Below are 19,466 nucleotides of genomic sequence, written 5' to 3' on the forward strand. Positions count from 1 at the left end.
TTTGTTTAGACTGCTAAAAGTAAATCAAGGAATCATTTGAACAAAGACCCGACATGCATGAAGAAACCAAAGCAAAAGAGAAAAAAAAATAGTGTAGTAACATCTTGGAAAGATTGATCTGTGTCGTTTTCAGAAACTCCGACGCTCTTGGAGTAAATCTCGGAAAAAAACTACTGTGATCGGATTTAATGTTTCTTCCCCAAGGAAACAAAAAAATATAAGACGATAATCAAGTCCCTGCCAGCCTTCATGGCCTTGAAATTGAAACAAGTGACATTAATAACACTAACTTAGAAAGCAGAGAACAGAGTTGAAAGTATGGAAACAAGAATGGTTGAAGGTAGCACTTACTAGTCAAGATTGATGACTCTGTCCCTGTCTTGGGGATGATTGGTGCGACTAGAATAGGAAGGTACGGCCAAACGTGCAGATCTAGAGTTACGTTAACACGTTTATCAGTGTCAGAATCAACCTCGTGCTCTGTCTCTTCAAACAAGACCCTTCTTTGTTTCCACGATCATACCCCATTCTCAGCACCAAACTCGCATTCAAAGCCACGACAGCGCCAAACAAGTGCTTCCCAGATAATATAGTCTTCAGATTCGCCATCACCACCGGAGAAAACAGAGCACCAAGCAACCAGGCCACTGAAACAGAGTAAAGTCTCTGAGAGACGGGACTTGTACTCAAGTGAAGGACCTCTGTGCTCCTTCTTACATGATTATGCTTAAACTTCAAAGAACTAAGTTTTATATTACCTCCAATCCTAATTATAAGACTTTATTTATAATCTACAAATCAAATCAGTCTTATAATTAAAAGCGAAAGTACAAGAGATGGTATTAAACTATGTTACGAAATTAAAAGGCATAATGAGAAACAGATGGGTGACGAGTTAAAACGAAAAAATATCTACCATAAATCTAAGTTGAAAAAACCGCTTCCTTCCTAACAACTAACAAGTATATGATGGTTGCCCAAAAAAAAAAAAAAAAATAATAAATATATAATTAATTGTAAAATAAAATTAAAAAAAAAAAAAAGGAAGGCCTATAACTTCTTGTATTTGGGTTAGGTATCAGAACATGAATTTGGAGGCAAAAGTTTTGTCGGTCTTCCCTTCGCCGGTAAACGGTGGTGAGATAAGGACATTTATAAAGTGTGTAATTGTGAAAACCATGAATGTACTGGCCTTCATTTTTAATTTGTGGGTTTAAATTTGTCAATGCTTCTGTTTTATTACCCCTCCGGATAATACTTATTTAATTTTGCAATGAACATGTGTTGAAACTCGGAATATGTTAGAGGATTTTATATCTTAATTAAATGTATCTATGGAAGTCATACATTCACCTAACTTCACATTCACTGTAAATTTAGATACGTAACGAAAGTAAAATGGTTGGAAAGTGCAGAACTGTGCTTAGAGGCATTCCTTTCATTTAGTAAAAGGATCTTAAGAAACTTTCTCGTACGTTTCTTTTCCTTTATATATGCAGCGTGGTGCTTGCATAGTAAAAAAAAAAAAAAAGTTAGATATGAATAAATCCTGTTAAGGTGATGACCAAAAACCCATTCAACGAGGAGCATGTTCACAATTATGTTGGATGGGTTAAAGACTTGAAGTCGTACGTGTTTCTGCCAAACGCAACTTAAAGGTTGCTTCTTTTAAAACCACATTTTAGCGCAAAGTCAACGTATATCACAGATTAGGTATTAGTAGATTTTATGAGGTGACATTACTAATATGAACCCGTGATACAACGTTAACTCGTTGGAGAGCAGAACTCAACGCCGTACAAACCAAACAAGTCAGCACAAAAGAAAGGGTAGAAGTGGTCGAGATGAGCAAGCATAAAGGACAAAGGAAGGTAAGGATCAAGGCCTAAATACTAATCTCTAGCAAGATAGTTATCATGGAAGCGAGCCTAGGATGCCTGAATAAGCACAACTCACCAAAGACTTGACCAGATGCACAGCATAAATTGAATTTATAGTCAGGAAACTCACGACTACAACTTCTAATTCCCAAGTAACCTTAACCATAGCGAGAAGGAAAGTATAACTAAATTTTGCTAAACAAATCCCAAAACAGGCATCATGTTTGAAATCTAACTTATTAATAATCTTTCGTTTGACTATCTAAACTCCTAAAATTCGTTGACGCTTACCCAACCAAGGCATGTCATCAGTATTTGCCAATGAATTCTTATTTTTGAAATCGTTGAGGAAAAGAAGCCACCAAAGCTAGCTAGCTTTGACTCAGAACAAGTACTCCACCGTGGACAACGTTGAAGAAGCAGTCCAGGGAACATGAACGCGTGCCATGTTGTCCTCATAACCAAATTCAACAGCCACTCCATCAACTTTACAGCTCACAGGCTTCTCTGAAGCAAACACCCTCATCTCTCCCTGTCCTCTCACTCCAATTCTCACCTCATTCCCCTGCTTTCCAAACTCCATACTCTGAATTGCCCCGCCCGAGTTTAGCATATTCACCAACCCAATCGGAGCGAAATGGATTGACCCCTTCGGCAACACCGTCACCGGAGAAACTGTCAAGAGCTCATAATTGAAGGGATCGAGGGAAATCTCCACACTTTCCCACCACTTCAACAGCTTCAAGCTGTGGTCCTTAATCATGTACACAGCAAACACATCCTCCTCTGTTACGCATATCGGACTCATCCCCTTGCTCCATTCAACCTCCTCAGGACTCGCAAAGCAACTCACCCTCTTTGAACACTCGCTCGCGCTTCTGTTCCTCCTAGTAACACGGCACCATCCTCCTCCTTGGCAATTAAACGCCCCCAAAACCCCAGTATACTGTGATCACAGAACCCAAAAAACCAAGTATTAATGCAAGATTTACACTGAAAACAGAGAGAGTTATAATGCATGGAGATGTAAATGTGCTTACTTTGTTGAGGTTCCAGATTTTGAGCATGGTTTTTCCATCATGAAGAGGGTCCTGAAACAAGCAGTCTCTAGTGGGGAGGGCGTAGTGTTGGCACCGGAGAATGGAGCCGTCAGGGAGGACGAGCTTGTGGAGGAGCTTGAAGTTGTGTCTGCCAACAGAGTCGCTGACATAAACAGGACCGCCGGAGATGGCTCGTGAAGCGGCATGGAATTCAGCACAAGGGTGATCGGACTGGAACATGTCCCAATCAGGGCGGATGAAATTTCCCATCCACAAGCTGTTATAGGCACAGTGCACCATGTGACATCCTTGAAGCCAGAACGTGCCGTTTGGATCTCCCGCAGGGTCGGTGCACCAAAAATCATCACCTGCAAACACAATGGGGTAGCTCGATTTTAATGTTGGGTTGAAAAGAGATAGGGAATGGCGAGTTGAGGTCGTTGGGAAGGACGTACCGACTCGGCCGAGAGAGATGGTTTGGGTGCCAAGGAACATGAAGTCGTTGCATTGCTGCATGCTGGAGATGACGCCGTTGCCTTTGAAGTGCTTCTTCACTGAATCAGAGAGGGCTTTGTAATAAGCTTTGGAGAGTTCTACGCGACCCCCATATTCCTCTGATAGCATCTCCAGAATCTGCCGCATCATCAACAATCAAAGCTAAATTAGCAGAGCTATGATACATCGATGAGATTGGCATATGACCAACAAGGATCAGAAGAATCATTATGCTTCCGTTTTTCTAAACTTTTTTTTCCTCGATTCTTGTTCACTTATGCCCATAAGTGAACCACTGAATCATTCTTCAATTCCCTTGCAAGGATGGTTACTGTTTGAATACTTTAATTTGTGGTTTCTGCTTCGTTACTACATTTAAGGAAAAATAAAACACTCATATATAATCCCATTTCATCTATGATCTACCCCATATGAAGTAGCCGAATTTTTATTTTTAATCACTCTCGACGAGGCACTTGAGAATGACAAGTGATAAGAAACCAGCTTTGGATCAAAATCAAATTACTTGGAATTGCAGTATAGTTATACTGCCAGGGTATTCGTTGGAAGTTAAAGTTATAATAAAGAATCATTGACCGCTGTGTGCAGGGTATATTTTTACCCTCCCCTCTCGCTCTATCTCACGTCACTGTGCATTGTTAAACCTAGTGTTTATCCTTAGATCTTCAATTGTTTAATATTGTTATCCTTGTGAAAAAAAATTCCCTTACACGCTAATTATGATTTATTTAGCTCACTCTTCACCCGCTCAATCTGACGTCGTCCTTGGTCTCTGGCTCTCTGCATACACATTCCACAGGCACAATCCAAAAGCCTCCTTAAAATGTACGTCAGAAATAAAATTATCCATCTTCCACCGCCAACAACATTTATTTTAACAAAAATCGAGAGATAAAGTGAGGGGGGGGGGAATACAACTCGATTATTTTGAATTATCTAATAATTTCGTAATTAGCCATTAACTTCCATCATAAACTTCAAAACTGGCCCGGGAGTACTATTCTGCCCCGGTTACGTAATTGACTGTTGATTGATTACTTGTAAGTTTAGAACTAGCTATAACTATAGATTTGACTTTCAACTAAAATTAAACAGTAATGCATTTTCATATATTAATAAATAAAAATAATAATAATAATAAATCTAACCGGAGGAGGAATTTTGGAGAAAACTTACCTGGGTGACATCAATCTTGACGCCGTCAATACCCACAGACTGCAGGTGAGAATGGAGTCCGTCATACAATTTGTGAGCATCTTCCGGCGGCACCAATCCTACCCCGACTTCCAATATCTTGTCCACCGCCAGATCCCTCATCAGCTTCTCCGCTCCCTCCGACAGCTTCGGCACCACCACCCGGGCCTCCGGCAGCCCTGGCACATTGGGCCTAAGCCCACCCCAATATCCACAAAACGCGTGCCACACATACACGTCCCCCAAGCTCTTAAACTCCTCCTTCAGGTCTCTCACAAGGGCCCCCAGCCCTCTCTCCGAAGGACCCTTCCTGCTACGGTACTCCTTAAACTTGCTATTCTCTTCGAAACTCGTAAGCCTATTAAGCATTTGCTCTCCTGGTATTGAACAATCCAAGCTTCCGCTATCGCCGACGGCTTCGTTGTCGTGGCAGAAGCTTTGCCAGCCGTCGTCGATTATGACGAAACCTGGAGGGCACCCACCGTCCGCCAGGCCTCTCACACCTTCCCGGACTCCTTTTGGATCCACCTTCAGATAAAACGCGTCCCAAGTGCACCATCCGAACTTCTCCACTATTCCTGGAGGGCTTTTCTCTTCCAGAAGCTTGAATGTTCCCAGATGGTCTCTTATCACTTTCATGGCTTCCTTCATTAAGTTATAAGGATCATCTCCCGCGTGGATGTACAGACAGCTTCTGAAGGTAGAACCAGAGACCCGCGTGGAGCCACTCTCCAGGCAAATGTCCACGTAATCGTCGAGACCAGGTTGCAGAGAAGCTCTGAAGGGCCCTTCGATGAGGGGAAGGAGGAGGACATAGGGACGACCCAAGTGATTACAATTCTCCAGCATCATCATTTGGGTTTCGTTTTCCACATCGCTCCCCTTAGTTCCGGCCCAATGGGTGCTCCACCATAACTTGAATTTGAAAATGCTCATGAACCTGATCCCACTGAGTTTTCCGATGGGAACCACGTGGCGGTGGGTGGGCTGGTCGGCGTCGAAGCCAACAAAGCAACCGACGTTGGCAACGTCGTTGGCCGGGGTTGCTGTGATGTTTGGCGGGACTTGGTTAAGAATAGGGTGGCCATTGGCGAGGAAGGTTGATGCTTCGAGCTTTATGGAGGATGATGAACTTTCATGGAAGAGGCCCTTTTCTTGTAGGCCACCGTTCTTGCGGATGATAGGCGCCATGGAGAGAGTCTTGGGAAGCTCCCTGTAGCTCTGGATTTAAGGATGGGTAAAGGGAGAGTTTACATGAATAAGTAGGCCAGGCGATTAGAGAAACTACTAGCTTCAGACCCAGAGAGAGAGAGAGAGAGAGAGAGCTACAGTATTCTGTACTTAATTACGTATTCCGCATTAGCCGGTAATAACCTGAATTAATTATGAATTATTCGTATTAATGTCTGGCATCAATTATTTTATGAAGGTATATTTGTATGATAAAAAATGAATCGTAGTTTAGAATTATAAATAATTAATTTCAATTACTTTTTTTATAACACTTGTGTTTGTTTGTCTGTCTGTCTTTAGAGGAAAGAAAACGGAGATCAGCCTGATCGCTGATTAGAAAGACATGAATATCTTATATTATAGGATCAAATATTTATTCATCACGTGCTAGGGGATGGATTCGTTAATTAATTTATGAATATCAAAAGCGATCCAGTAATTGAATGGTTCAAACTCCGGGCCGAATATTTTGTAGATGAAAAAATAAAATTCCCGAATGAGTAGTTACGTGTACTTTAATTGGGGTTTACAAAAATACCATGCTCATGATAAATAGCAAATAACACGTTTATATATAATTCCCGCAACATATTTAATTTACTCAGATAATTTCGGAACAAAAATATTACTTTTTTTTTTGGTTTACTATATTACTATTTTTTTTCCAAACTTGTTGTCGAATAAGAGAGGGAGAATAGTAAAATAATGAGCAAATTAAAGGGAAAAAGGTGAGAGAGCCAGAGAAGCAAAGGTGTACGAGCATGGATAATAATAAATGTTTGTTTGAGTCACATGTATAATAAATATATGAAGGGCCTGTTTGGGTATCCTAAACCGTGGTTTCAGAAGTATTTTTTTGTAAAACGAGATAATCTCCTCTATATATTTACTTTGTAATCCGTAAAAGCACTTCTGAAACCATAGTTTGGTTTCTATCCAAACACATCTGAAGTGAATTATAATGACGTTAAACGCGGTGGTATCAGGTGTGCGTGGGGGAGGATAAACCCAACACGACCAAGTCCGAATAGGGTGCGGTGGCCATTAATTATGTCAGAGGGAAGAGAGAGAGGAGTCCAAGTTCCAAAGGACTCTGGAAACATCGCTGGTCAAAAAAAAAAAAAAAAGGACTCTGGAAACATCGGCCCCACCCTACGTGTGACTTCCTCCCACTTCCACTTGTTTCACTCTCTGCATACACCCCCGGTGCAGGGCATCGCACCCAAGTAAGCCCATTCCCAACTAACCAAATCATGGATCTGTTTGTAAAAACGTTTAAAAATAAATTGAGATAAAATTCTTTTCACTAATTAAAAAACTATTTATGAACTATCTAAATAGACCCCATATCATATAGTAATCATCAATACCCACGATAATTTGCAAGAGATTTCACAAGAAGCTAGAGCATGCAAACTTTGAAAATCACCGCACCAAAAAAAAAAAAATTCCAATCTTTGAGGCCTTCAATCCATCGTCAGTTTCCAAAATCTCATATTATGCACCCATGTGGACCATTAATCGACTTGTTTATAATCATAATTATATATATATTTTTCCCCACAAGATGAGGCCTTAAAGAAATCATATTATTCACGTGTAAAGATCACAACTTATTATAGATTTTTTTTATTAGTAGTAAATTGTATATATTATGTTAATAACGAGTTATGTTAATGATTAGAGATAAATGAATGTTTTCATTTAAAAATACAAGTTTTTACAGAGTACTCAAAGTTTGACAGCTGATTAATTGACAATAGCTTCTCCAGATACGTTCACCTCTTGAGGTGGGGCATCTCTTTTATGATCCTCTTCTACCGTTAAGCTCTTCTCTTGTAGCTCTTGTTCCATCCTCCGAATTTCCGCATCCTTCTCCTCCATTTTATCTGCAACATATGCACCTGCATTTCAACGCATTCATCAGCAAACCAAAACCCCAGAACATAGATTATTCCGGTGAGTTCCCCTCCTCACTTACATAACTCCAATAATGTAACCGCGTTTCCTTATAGAAATATAATTAAGTTATTTGAGCAAAAAAACATACCATCAATTTTGAAAAATGATATTTTAATTTAATAAAAAAAATTTTAAAAAGTAAAGGATATATTCACAATAATTTTCCAAAAATATGACTAGATTTAGCAATACTTTATTTAACCCATATTACAATGAGAGTAATTAAGCCACTCCCAAATGCTTCCTCAGGAGAGTAATGTAATATAAATATTGTAAAAAGACCTTTGAGAACCATTCCAATTTTTTTTTCCTGGATCAAGAGTCGAGATAAATCTTTCCCATCCCGCTGTATTTTCAAAGAACAAGAACACTATTACCAGTATAGGCATAGAATATAACAGTGTTTCCTCGTATTTTACTATCAAGTTTCACAATTAAGATATTAGACATAGAATCTTTTTAATAGTAGAGTAATATGATATATATAATTTGTATAGGTGAGTTCATAATTTTTCAACCCAACACCGTATAATTAGATTTAAAATAATATTTACACAGTCATAATTTTATTAGAAGACTTTATGTTAAAAATATAAGAAACTATGCCTAGACCTAATTCGTAAGAATAACATAAAGCTTGATGGAGAGGAATAGGATCAGTGAGCACCATTTCATTGGATCTTTCTACATCGTTTGTCAGCACCTCCATATGCTTCTGCAACCCTGTAATCACGTTAAAAGCATCATTATTATTTAAAACTGTCAACATATGGGAAAACAATATATAGGAAAACTTCCAACCTGAAAGTCATCGAGTATGATACTGCATCAAATGCTTTTTTCTTAGGCATGATAACATCAAATGCTTGATTATGCGCACACAATGATAGAATTGATTATATACATCCAAGTCGCAAAATAAATATAATCACATGGTCAACTTGAAATATAAAAGTATAACAAACTACACTATTCATAAGCCGTAAAAATGTATCTCATAATGGATGTTGTACCTCTATTCCATTGTCATCGTCATATCCTATCCCCACTTTTTACTATTCGAATTTTTCACCCAAAATTTGTTCAAATCAATATTTTTTTAGTAAAAAAAATATCTATGATATTTATTCCATGCATTATACAGGGAAAGAATCAAGTGATTATAAAAGCACTCAAGCATTAAATGCATAAACATGAGGTGAGTGAGGCAGCAAATTAGTTGTCATTGAGATGGTCGTTCAAGATTTTGTTCAAACCCACCTTCAAATTGACTTCTGAGCTCAGCATTCTGGGATTTCTGCAATGCGAGTTTCAGAGCTAATTCATGCATCTGGAGACCCAAAGAGAGAAAAAGATATCATATCAGTCAATTTATCAATACAGTAAGATGCATTAGACAATCAACATAGCATAATGGCGTCCCCATAGCTTCTGTGCCACATTACTTCTAGGAATAGAATATTATGCGCTCAACATTCTAATAAGCTGAACGTGCACTGGTGATAGCACCCAGGCAGTTCAGATATATCTCATTTCACTTCAGAAAATAACCTACGGTGTATTTTATTCCCACCACATCTAACAACCGAATGAAAAGAAAACAACTACAATAACAAAGCCTTATCCCACTAAGTAGAGTTGGCTACATAGATCCCACGACGCTATTGAGCCCTATCCAAAGCCAAATCTTTGGAACTGAATGAACACATAAATGAATGGGAAGAAACAGGAAAAGAAAGTCCAAGATTCAAATATAATTGGCCAAAAAAAAAAAAAACAGAGACAAGAAGAAGCATCACCTTTCCTTCAGAAGCCTGATTCCCAATTTCCTCATTTTCCTCCTGCAGCGTTCTACATTTAGCCATCAGCATCTTCCCCATCTTGCTCTGGGGAGTAAAATTTACAGCGGCTATGTTATCTTGCAATTCCTTCACCTTTTTGTCCTTCTCCTCAACTAAATTCTGTCATCAAAAGCAAAAAATTGTTCAAATATGTAAGAAGTGAAAACAGTTTATCTTTTGAAACAATTGAACATGTAATAAAAGTTCAAAACATTGTATTCTTATAATAACGCCCACGAAGCTTGACAATTTACCATTAATAGCAAGGGATTAACAAATGCTACCATGTAAACAGAAGAACACCGCACGCCAACGAGATAATTGTGTAGTAGAACTTGAAAAATATGTTTCAAGGACAAAATTTTTTTGAGATTTAAATTTTAGGCATTTTTAGGCGTGTCCACATCCAAGGGAGGAGAGACAGAGACAAACAACAACAACAACATCAACAACAACAATAAAAAGACTTATTTCACTAAGTGAGGTCAGCTATATGGAGTGCTCAGCACCATTATGCTATATCAACAATCAAATATTTGAACAAATTGTTCTCTTCAAACTTCCTCTGCCCCTTTCCAGAGACAGAGAGATAGCAGACATAATTTGAGGCAACGTAGTATCAACTAAAATCACAAACCTTTAAACGTGTGAACTCTTCGTGAACAGCAGGATCTAGCAACAACCTTCTCGCCTGCAAGTTAAATACCAGGCAAAATAAAACCACTATAAAAGAAATAAAAGTTTGAGGATTAACTTCACTCACGAAATTATCCATGAAAAGAGCAATAACAATTTACTCCTCATATCAATTCACAAAGATGACTAATCAGCAGACAAATTGACATATCTATACTAAAATGTGTCTGTACAAATCATATACAACCTGCATTGATGGTGGCTTGAGTTGAGCTTTTAGATCCCGGACAGCAGACTGTAAAAGTTCAAAGTTTAGATAGGTATAACAAGAAGGAGGAAAAAAAACAAATTAGGAACATGAATTATCAACATAGGTCAAATGCAAGCAGAAAAGAGCATTAATATCTAGATAAGACTAATGTCAATAGCATGCAGAATCGAATCCTTTTCTAAACTTTACCTTCAACTCTGCTATCTCTTGTTCACGTTTTGCAAATGTTACGATGAATGCAGCTTCCTTTTTCTTTGCTTTCTCAAGCTGATAACAAAACGTAAGGGGTCTCGATGAAACCATGTCAATGAATGAAGATCTCTTCAAAGCAAAAATCGGAAGATTGGACTCCTAACCTGCTCTCTAAATGACTCTTCAGACGATTTTAAGGTTTGAAGATAATTAATCACCAATTTGGGTTCTAAAGCAGGAAAAAAAGATGAAATGATTGTTCAGGTTCACAATTAAAAGGAGTAAACAAATACCAAAAAGAGATTGTCCCGTATGCCAAAGCTTTAAAGGGCATGTGAAATACAATCACGTCTCATTTAGTAAGCACCCAATACAAACTCACCAGGAGTGGTCCCACCAGGTATAAAAGGTTCATTTTCAAAAGAAGAACGCCACTTTTGAATCTCAGCTTTTGCAGCCTCAAGATCATTCTGTAAAACATCACAAAGGTCGGGAAAAGTTAGAAGGAAAAGATACAATGAAACCTAAGAAATGATTATGATGCATCAAACTTCAACCAAGGTGAGAATATGAGCTTCAACAAACTGCTGAGAACCAGCAATGCAAGTCAGTCAAGCCTATTAAAGGAAGGTTAGTGTTACCATTCAAAGACTACAGACATTGAGTATCAAATAGTGATCATAAATCCAACAAAAAGATCAAATGACTAAAGTTCACTTCTCTTAACAACAAAAACTAAATCGTACAAAAGCGGGGAAATGAAAGGGGGTAATCAAGAAAACAAGAAAATGAAAAACATATTGCCTCACTTCTTAAAAGGAAAACGTACTTGGCATGTTGCAAGCGTATCCTTACAGTTCTGAAGACTGCCAAAAAATAAGTCCCAGAATAAACTTAACCACTGAAATGTTAGTGAAACATGAATTTCACACCAATTATAATGTGAAATACCTCTCACGAAGGGACAAAATCATTCCTGTTGTTACACCAGGAGCAGCTTCTTCAGCTTTAGATTTAATCTGCATAGGGAACAACAAACCTTTAAGCTTAAACTGGACAAAAATAAAAAGCTGTGCTCATCATATACATGTTATCGATGCACCTCACCCATACATAAGCAAATAAAGAAACCCAACCATCTAGATAGCGCATCTACGAGTTGGTTATATATATATATATATATATATATATATATATCACATATGAACGCACATGTGTGTGCAAAAAAGGAGTAAGTATGACTCCCAAATTGAACCGATATCACCACTACACATGCCTAAATGTGAAATAAAAATGGCTCAAATTCGAATTAAAAAAAAACACACACATACAGTAGCAACCTCCAAGCAATGCATTACAGATTCAACACTACATAAATTAGTAAACTCGGATAGAGGAGGAAGGACCAAGGAATACCTTTTTCGATGAAAAAGGATCACCGTCATAATCTTCATCGTCATAGTCTGGCGAAGACCTCTTATTACCTATATTTCCGAACAGTGATAAACTCAGGCTATTCAATAACATGCAATACAGTAGCAATTGATAGAGAAAGAAAGTTAACCCGAATGCCTTCCAGATAATCCGCCTTCAAAATCAAATTCCTAGTGTTGGCAAAAACACAATTTAGGTTCTACAGCGAATAAGGTCAAGAAAGAGTAATGGCTAGAAAAATCAAGAACTTACATCATCGAAATGCGCAGGGGAAGACATGGCAAGAACTTCAAGAAAAAAAGAACCCTAGAAATCAAAAGGGAAAACCGAGCTAGAACTGCTGCACTGCGAGTACGTTTGCCAGTGAAGAAGACAATATCGGATCTCGAAAATAGCCGTACTCTACAGCAAGTTAGTACACCGGTTACGCAGCTCCAACTACAATCTCCAGGCCGAATAACGAGTTTGGCGGCACCGGGTCGACGAGTCCCGCGAGAGCGACAACCACTATATATTTGGGCCTCGTCATCGGCCCTTTGTCTGTAGTTACACCCCTTTTTTGGGCCAACGTCTCGAGTTTCATCTATTATCATATCTGTACCCAAAACAATTAAAGTAGAGAAGCCTGAACCTGGAAAGGTCAGGTCCAAAAAAACTCTGCAGAATAGAGATATAATAGGACGCTGAACAGTTTAGGAGGTTCCAGGAGCGCGCAATAAAACCTCTCTCTGTTTTCTTTTTTGGGCCAACGAGGGCAATAAAACTTATATAGAGATCCAACACTATTGGGCTTCCGCAGCATATGTTCGAAACCAAAGTCATTTTAGCTAATGTTTGCTTGCAGCTCTACTCTAAAACCCAAAAACAATCGTCTTTTTTTTTTTTTGCCAACAACCAATCTCATTTATTTACAGTAACGTTTTTTTAATTTCAAAATTATATTATGTGAATTTTTAAAAAATCATAGTAATGATATTTTATAGATAATATAACATGTTATAAATTTGTTTATTTTATTTGTCAATTGTTGGTAATATCTTCAGTTTTTTAATCATTTTATGTCATTACTTAATCAAATTCAAATAATTGAAATATTATTATATAATCTTTTTTTTATCTTTTTGCTTGTCCAAATCCATGACATTAGTAAATTTCATTTTTCCTAGCTACTGATGTGCGCTGAGTACAGCATCAAGGGAAAGATTAAGAACCCGTTTAGATACAACTCAGCGGAATTCCTTCCCAGCATACAACAATTGAAACGTGAAATGTTTATTGTGCTGTTATAATCATTACTTAATACTTAATATAAGACTTATTTAACTAATTTAATTAAATTAAGAAAGTTAGGTAAGTTAGGTCTTGCTCTTTTTCTTCTACTTGATTATGGGTAAGGAAGTATTTATAAGGATAATTTAGAGAAAATTAATAAATAAGAAAAATGGGTATTATATTTAAAACCAAAATCAACTCAACAATTAGGTCATATATTAAGGATCGGAGGAGCATTTAATAATAACTACTTCGTATTATTAATCTTTTTTATCTAACTTTTTGCAGTTTAACCCCTCATTTTCTTTTCATTCAATTTCTTTCTACTCCTCCGGTCCTAATTATAAGACCCAATTGACTTATTTGAGGAGATTAAGGAAGTAAGTTAAGTTGGTTATTTATAATAAATAAGTGTTGTCATTCTTAAAATATCCTTGCTAATTAAGTATATTGACTAAAACTATCATCATTAGAAGGATTATCTTGGAAAAAATACATAAATATAAAAGACAAAATAGATTGGGTCTTATAATTAGGACCAAATAAAAAATCAAATGAGATCTTAGAGCGGAGGAGTATTTTGTTTCCCCGTGTTTCATTTCACCAGTCAAATGAGGCCTCGAGATAGAAAGGGAAGGAAAAGACTGGTAGGTACATTCGAGTTTCGACAGAGTTGAAATACCGAAGAATGGTGAGTCAAGTGTTCCGCTTCTGCGGACGCGACCGCCCTGCGTCTTTTGGAATATTAAATAATCATTTCCCAAATCCATTGCTATGAAAATGAACATGGTCTGATTATTTGATTTAATTAGCAGTTTATCACGTCTGAACTGTATTTAAATAGTTCAGATTTAAAATCTTTAATTAATTATTTTTAAATAAAAAAATTATTTTTTAAAAGAATGATAATTAAGATATTGTTCTTATTTTAGATCTATATATATTAAAATAATTATTTTGAAGATGCAGACTATTTAAATAAAATATGAACCATATACATATCTGATAAATTTATTATGCTTATCAAAGTAATAAGTACCAAAACCGATTCCCCAGGTGTCTTTTAACCTTTTGCCATCTCAAAGAAATGGATGCAACGATTGGGAAATTAACATTTTTCATCATAAAAGTGATGAATACCATTATGCGACAACGTAAGAATGTTCTTTAGTTTAACAAGTCTCATAATAATCGATTTATGATAAGCTATTAACAATACCAATTAACATGCCTGAGTGGGCGAAAATCTATTTCGTTACTTTATATTACAAATATTTCGATTGTTCTCCTATCATCACAATTTCACTTTTCTTTTTTTTAAAAGAAAAAAATTCTGACCAGTATTAGAACTATTAATCAGCTTATTATCTACACTGTAGTTATGTACTCCCTATAGTCCTTTTGATAGAATTCCTTCTAAAGAACAAATTTAGTTCTTTTTATAAAATCATGGCATATATTAAATTAAATATTTTTCTGTACATGTCCATTTAATGAGGATAACAAGAGGATACAAATTAAAATGATATTAAAATTTATGGCACATTTATTACTTCAGTTTTATAGGTACTTGTGAATTAATTGATAGGTTTTTAGTATATTACTCTATGTATGTACCGTTTTGTTCTGCGTTTTTTTTATTTTTTTATTTTCAAGGTCATAAAAATAGATACCATGTAAATCCTCTGCAATCGCTTTTTGTTCTTTGGATTTTGAGATTTTAGTTGCTGCCTGCTCCCGAACCCACGCAAGGCCGAAGAGGCGGATGAGATGCCCCGAGTATGATGATCCCTGAGCCAGGAAGGAGAGTTTATTGCAAACATTGGAACGTCGATGTTCGAAAAACAAGAAATGATAATTATAGGGGTGAGGAGCGAACCAAGATGACAGCAAATGATACGAGATAGAGAGAGAGAGAGACGCCATCAAAATACATGTTTGACCAGCAGAAAAATACGATTGCAGTGCGAAGCCTCAGTCAGCCAGAAATTTCACATCAGGGTAAATTGTTCAGACGGTAATTCCAAATTTGACTTATTCCTCATCGGCTTCAAGACATTCATATCCAAAATGACCATTAAATTAAAAATAACCCGAAGGAATATATGTAATCGCATAAACCGGCTCCATGGATCCATTGAAAAGGGGATCCACAGGTTCCTATCAACATGCGAAACGAAAATCTTGTTCTTGGTCCAATCATAGCATCGCCGGTCACAGCTCAGATGGCTATCGGAGACGTGGCATTGGACCTAACTTAGATAAAATCAAATGTCTAAAAAATTAACCGAGAAAACCCTCAGAGTCCCGCTTCAAATCACACACACAGCGAGTCACCGAAGTCACAATGATCCCGGCCGTTCAAAAACCCCAAAAAGACGCCGTTCCCGGAGGGGAAGGAGTCAGGATGGGGAATGAAATCGGCGGATGAGAAAATTGGGAATCGGGATGCAATCGCTGCTGTTTGGAGTGTCATACGGCACTTCCTATCAATTTGGGTGATCTTCCTCATGGGGATTCATTCTTTTGTTCATCAGAAGACCTAACTCGCTAAACGACTACCGCGAATGACTGAATATAACAAACAAATAAATGGGGAGAGAAGACTCCTCAACGTGTAACACACCGCCACAGCTACGACTCGGCCGCTCCAGACGCGATACAGCCATAAAACTGGGAGCTGGGGATGCAAGATGGCTGATTAGGGTTCGGGGGTGGAATTTATAGTCGATACGGGGGGGCACATCGGCCCCGCGAGATCAAATATGAGGTTAGGGTTTCAACGGATCACCGGAGGTTTGAAAGCCCAGCCTATATTGGGCCACTAACTATCACATTGGGCTCAAAAAACCCCGAGGCGTTCGGCACTGTTCAGGGGAAGTACATTGTTGGGCTAACCCCGTTGGGGAAACTTAAGCTGTTGTGAGCTCTTCATTTGATGTTAATTTTTATGAGGTTCCTCGGGGTTTTTTTGGGTACAATTATGAGGTTCCTAGTTGTTTCTTTCCTGCTTTACTTATTCATTAGGTCTATGAAGACAACCAACACAGACCGAAAGTATTACTCCTTTTTTTTTAAAGTGAATTTCTTGTTAATAATTCCAATGACTAGCCGAATGGGTGAATCCCATAACGCGTCAAGACAAGATTTCAATACTGACTGAAAGAAATATTTATATTCCTTTAATCCTTGATACAAGACCCATTTAACTAATTTGATTAGATTAAGGAAGTTAGGTAAGTTAGTTGATTATAAAAAATTTAACACAATTTTCCTAAAACACCATAATCATCTTTCTTAATACCTATTCTCCCTCTTTTACTTGATTATGGTTAAAGGAGTATCCATAGGGATAATTTAAAGAAAATTAATAAATATAGTAAATGGGTCTTATATTTAGGACCAAAACCAACTCAACAATTAGGTCCTATATTAAAGACTGAAGGAGTATTTAGTTAGCAGCTGACTTTCAATAGAATGATAGCCGTGGGTATAAGAAAGGTTTATTGTGCCTCCTGGTGCCATCACAGCCAAGCATGAATTAAAGTATTGATGATCGGCATTACTAGTATATCATAACAAAAGAGCGACAATCGAGAAAGATTCCCCCAGCCTTGCACCCTTTTCAGATTCAGCTTATAGGCATGGCGGCGGAGAAATCTGTGAAAGAGATCTAAATATTGTTAAACAATGAAAACGATGTATGGCCTTGGTTCTGCATCTCCAAAACAGATGAAGAATGAAGCCCATGGCGATCGCCACAGGCACCATTCACACCCAGAGAAAAAAAAAAAACAGAGAGAGAAGAAGATCCCAATCCGAACAAAGGGCAAACACATAATATTGTCTTAGAATAATGTTGTTCGATGATTCCGCACGACTGCTTTCACCACCACCCAAAATGTTTCAAACCCGCACATCATGTAATCATAATGGCTTTGAACAACTAATTGTTAATTATTCTTTAATTATTATTTTATTCACATGTTGCTATTGCGGGGGTATAGATGCTCCATTTTCTTCAAGCAACCCCGGCTCCTAGTCCTCTCTCTCTCTCTCTATTTCTATCCACTACAAAAATGACACCCCACATTTAACAATTCCACCCCTTTGATTACGTGCGTGCCACTGTGTTTTCTTTTTCTTCTTGGTTACATTTTATACGTGTAGATAGAGACAAACAACCTTTTCTTCAAAATCTCACCGCACAAAAGATAGTCCCCAACAAACGTTGGGATTTTTTCTTTTCTTTTCTTTTTCTTTTTTTTTTTAAAGAGAAGTGGTAAACGATGGTTGTTGTCAACTGCTTAATAATATAAATTATCTGGAGCTTAATGATATCTTTTGTGTGGATTAATTTTATAACGAAAGAATGTAAACGAGCGAGCATCGGCTGGACCCCACAGTCCCACTTATGGCGTGATTGGCTCGTGTGGCTGGGTCCCCACACCAGGATGCCGCACATGTGTCGCCATATGATTGGCGTATGGCACATGTGAGCGGCACGGATCAAAATAGCACAAATAACCACTGCCTTTCTTCCAAGTAATGATGAGTTTTCGCTTCGTGCGTGGGATGGATGACCCAGGACGGAGGCGACGTGATTGAAGAGCGGAGAAAAAATGGAGGGCATGTCGGTAAATTCACATTCTTACCGGCTTTGGTGGTTTAATGTGGCATCCCTCCGGGTAGAATTTTTTTGGCTAATTCAGGGGACATGGTTGCGACACCAGGGCCCTCCATGCTCATACCAGTTTCCGTCATGAACCTGTATTTTTCAGAGGCTAATTCATAAATATGCGGATATCTACTTTGGTTTAAAATTTGATATTTAGATGTATAACTTTTAATAGTGCAACTAGTTAGGTGCTGGTAATTGCTTAGGGATGGGAGAAGTCAAGATGAGATTTCTTTTTTTTTTTCCGGCTAAAATATAAGTATTCTCTTATTAGAAGCAATCCTATTCGAGGCACTGTCAGGTACTAAATGTAGGTACCTCTTCTTACAGGGATTCGAATCTTGATTCGTTACGTTGTAAGTGACTAGCTCCTTCTATTAGATCCAACCCCCCATTGGTAAGATGAGATTTCTGGCTACACGAGAATATTAAATAAAGCTTTTGTTTTCCGTTTTTTTCCCCATCTAACAAATTAAAAAGAGCCACTATTTCGCGTACTTTATCTGCACTATGTAATAGTATAACGTGGTGGGTGAACAGAAGGTGGAAAAGATAAAACACATGATTTTTTTGGTTAATTAGTCAATCGGGGCAACGAAACTTAAATTTACAAAAAAAAAAAAAAGGGAGTAGAAGACGAAATGACACCATATAATGAATGCCATAAATTCTGAAAATTCCGAGCTTTAATGGGTGCAAAGACCTTTTGTGTGGTACAAGCTTAAGCATGTTTCTCCCTCCCTCACTAAACCATATATATATATATATGCATTCATATATGATGGGAAGAAGTAAGAAAGAAGAAGATACAAGACGTGGGAAGTGAGAAGGAGAAAGGTGGGTGAGTGGCGGTGGGAGGTTGATGAGAAGGTGTCGCCGAGCTAGGTAACACAATGGGACCCTCACACGCACAAACCTACTGTGACGTTCTACTGCTCTCAATTCCTTTGACCCCTTATACTATTCCCGAGAATAAATATAAGAGTTGGACAGTCACTTTATAAAAATTAAAAATTAATCTTGTTATCTTTTTAAAATATCTTTATGAATCATATGCATCAAAATTATCTTTTGATAAACTTTTAATATATACAATCACTATAGAGACTATTTGGGAGAAAAAATATAACACTATGGGTGACAAAATGAATCAAAATCTTATATTTAAGATCAAATTGAATCCCTAACTAGTTTTTATATTACGTATTGGAGATAGTGTATGTATAGTTGTATACATATATTTGATGAAAGTATATGTTAATACATATACGTGTGTGCATGCGCGTGTATGCGTGTGTTTGTGAAAAGCTCGGACTG

The 19,466-nt window shown here is 37.5% G+C and overlaps 1 protein-coding gene, 3 non-coding genes and 1 pseudogene across 4 annotated transcripts; all 5 read right to left on the reverse strand.

Annotated features, from left to right (window-relative positions):
• Nucleotides 1–1,952: 1,952 nt before the first annotated feature.
• On the reverse strand, nt 1,953–5,949 carry LOC114734798 (galactinol--sucrose galactosyltransferase-like). The gene is made up of 4 exons (XM_028922442.1): nt 4,613–5,949; nt 3,376–3,553; nt 2,921–3,288; nt 1,953–2,826 (listed from the first exon to the last, which is right to left on the reverse strand). Exons 1-4 carry the CDS (start codon nt 5,819–5,821, stop codon nt 2,263–2,265), a joined length of 2,319 nt encoding a protein of 772 aa, XP_028778275.1. The 5' UTR covers nt 5,822–5,949; the 3' UTR covers nt 1,953–2,262.
• Nucleotides 5,950–7,536: 1,587 nt separating this feature from the next.
• LOC114734810 (FKBP12-interacting protein of 37 kDa-like) lies at nt 7,537–12,677 on the reverse strand (annotated as a pseudogene).
• A 2,760-nt stretch (nt 12,678–15,437) lies between these two features.
• On the reverse strand, nt 15,438–15,522 carry LOC114734825 (small nucleolar RNA snoR77Y). The gene has a single exon (XR_003739207.1). It is a non-coding gene; the product is annotated as a small nucleolar RNA snoR77Y (small nucleolar RNA).
• A 52-nt stretch (nt 15,523–15,574) lies between these two features.
• On the reverse strand, nt 15,575–15,724 carry LOC114734826 (small nucleolar RNA snoR2/U65). Its single transcript, XR_003739208.1, has one exon. It is a non-coding gene; the product is annotated as a small nucleolar RNA snoR2/U65 (small nucleolar RNA).
• A 197-nt stretch (nt 15,725–15,921) lies between these two features.
• LOC114734827 (small nucleolar RNA U49) lies at nt 15,922–15,988 on the reverse strand. Its single transcript, XR_003739209.1, has one exon. It is a non-coding gene; the product is annotated as a small nucleolar RNA U49 (small nucleolar RNA).
• Between the last annotated feature and the right edge of the window lie 3,478 nt (nt 15,989–19,466).

This window comes from Neltuma alba, unplaced genomic scaffold, assembly GCF_004799145.2.
Source record: "Neltuma alba isolate B1F8T4 unplaced genomic scaffold, ASM479914v2 tig00013147_pilon, whole genome shotgun sequence".
Classification (NCBI taxonomy): domain Eukaryota; kingdom Viridiplantae; phylum Streptophyta; class Magnoliopsida; order Fabales; family Fabaceae; genus Neltuma; species Neltuma alba.

What these genes read in the sequence shown, in the direction of transcription:
- LOC114734798 (XM_028922442.1), bottom strand. Translation starts at nt 5,821, where the DNA reads ATGGCGCCTATCATCCGCAAGAACGGTGGCCTACAAGAAAAGGGCCTC. An exon ending in TCAAGATTGATGTCACCCAG is followed by an intron (nt 3,554 to 4,612) that starts GTAAGTTTTCTC and finishes ATGATGCGGCAG; the next exon opens with ATTCTGGAGATGCTATCAGA. An exon ending in CATCTCTCTCGGCCGAGTCG is followed by an intron (nt 3,289 to 3,375) that starts GTACGTCCTTCC and finishes TTGTGTTTGCAG; the next exon opens with GTGATGATTTTTGGTGCACC.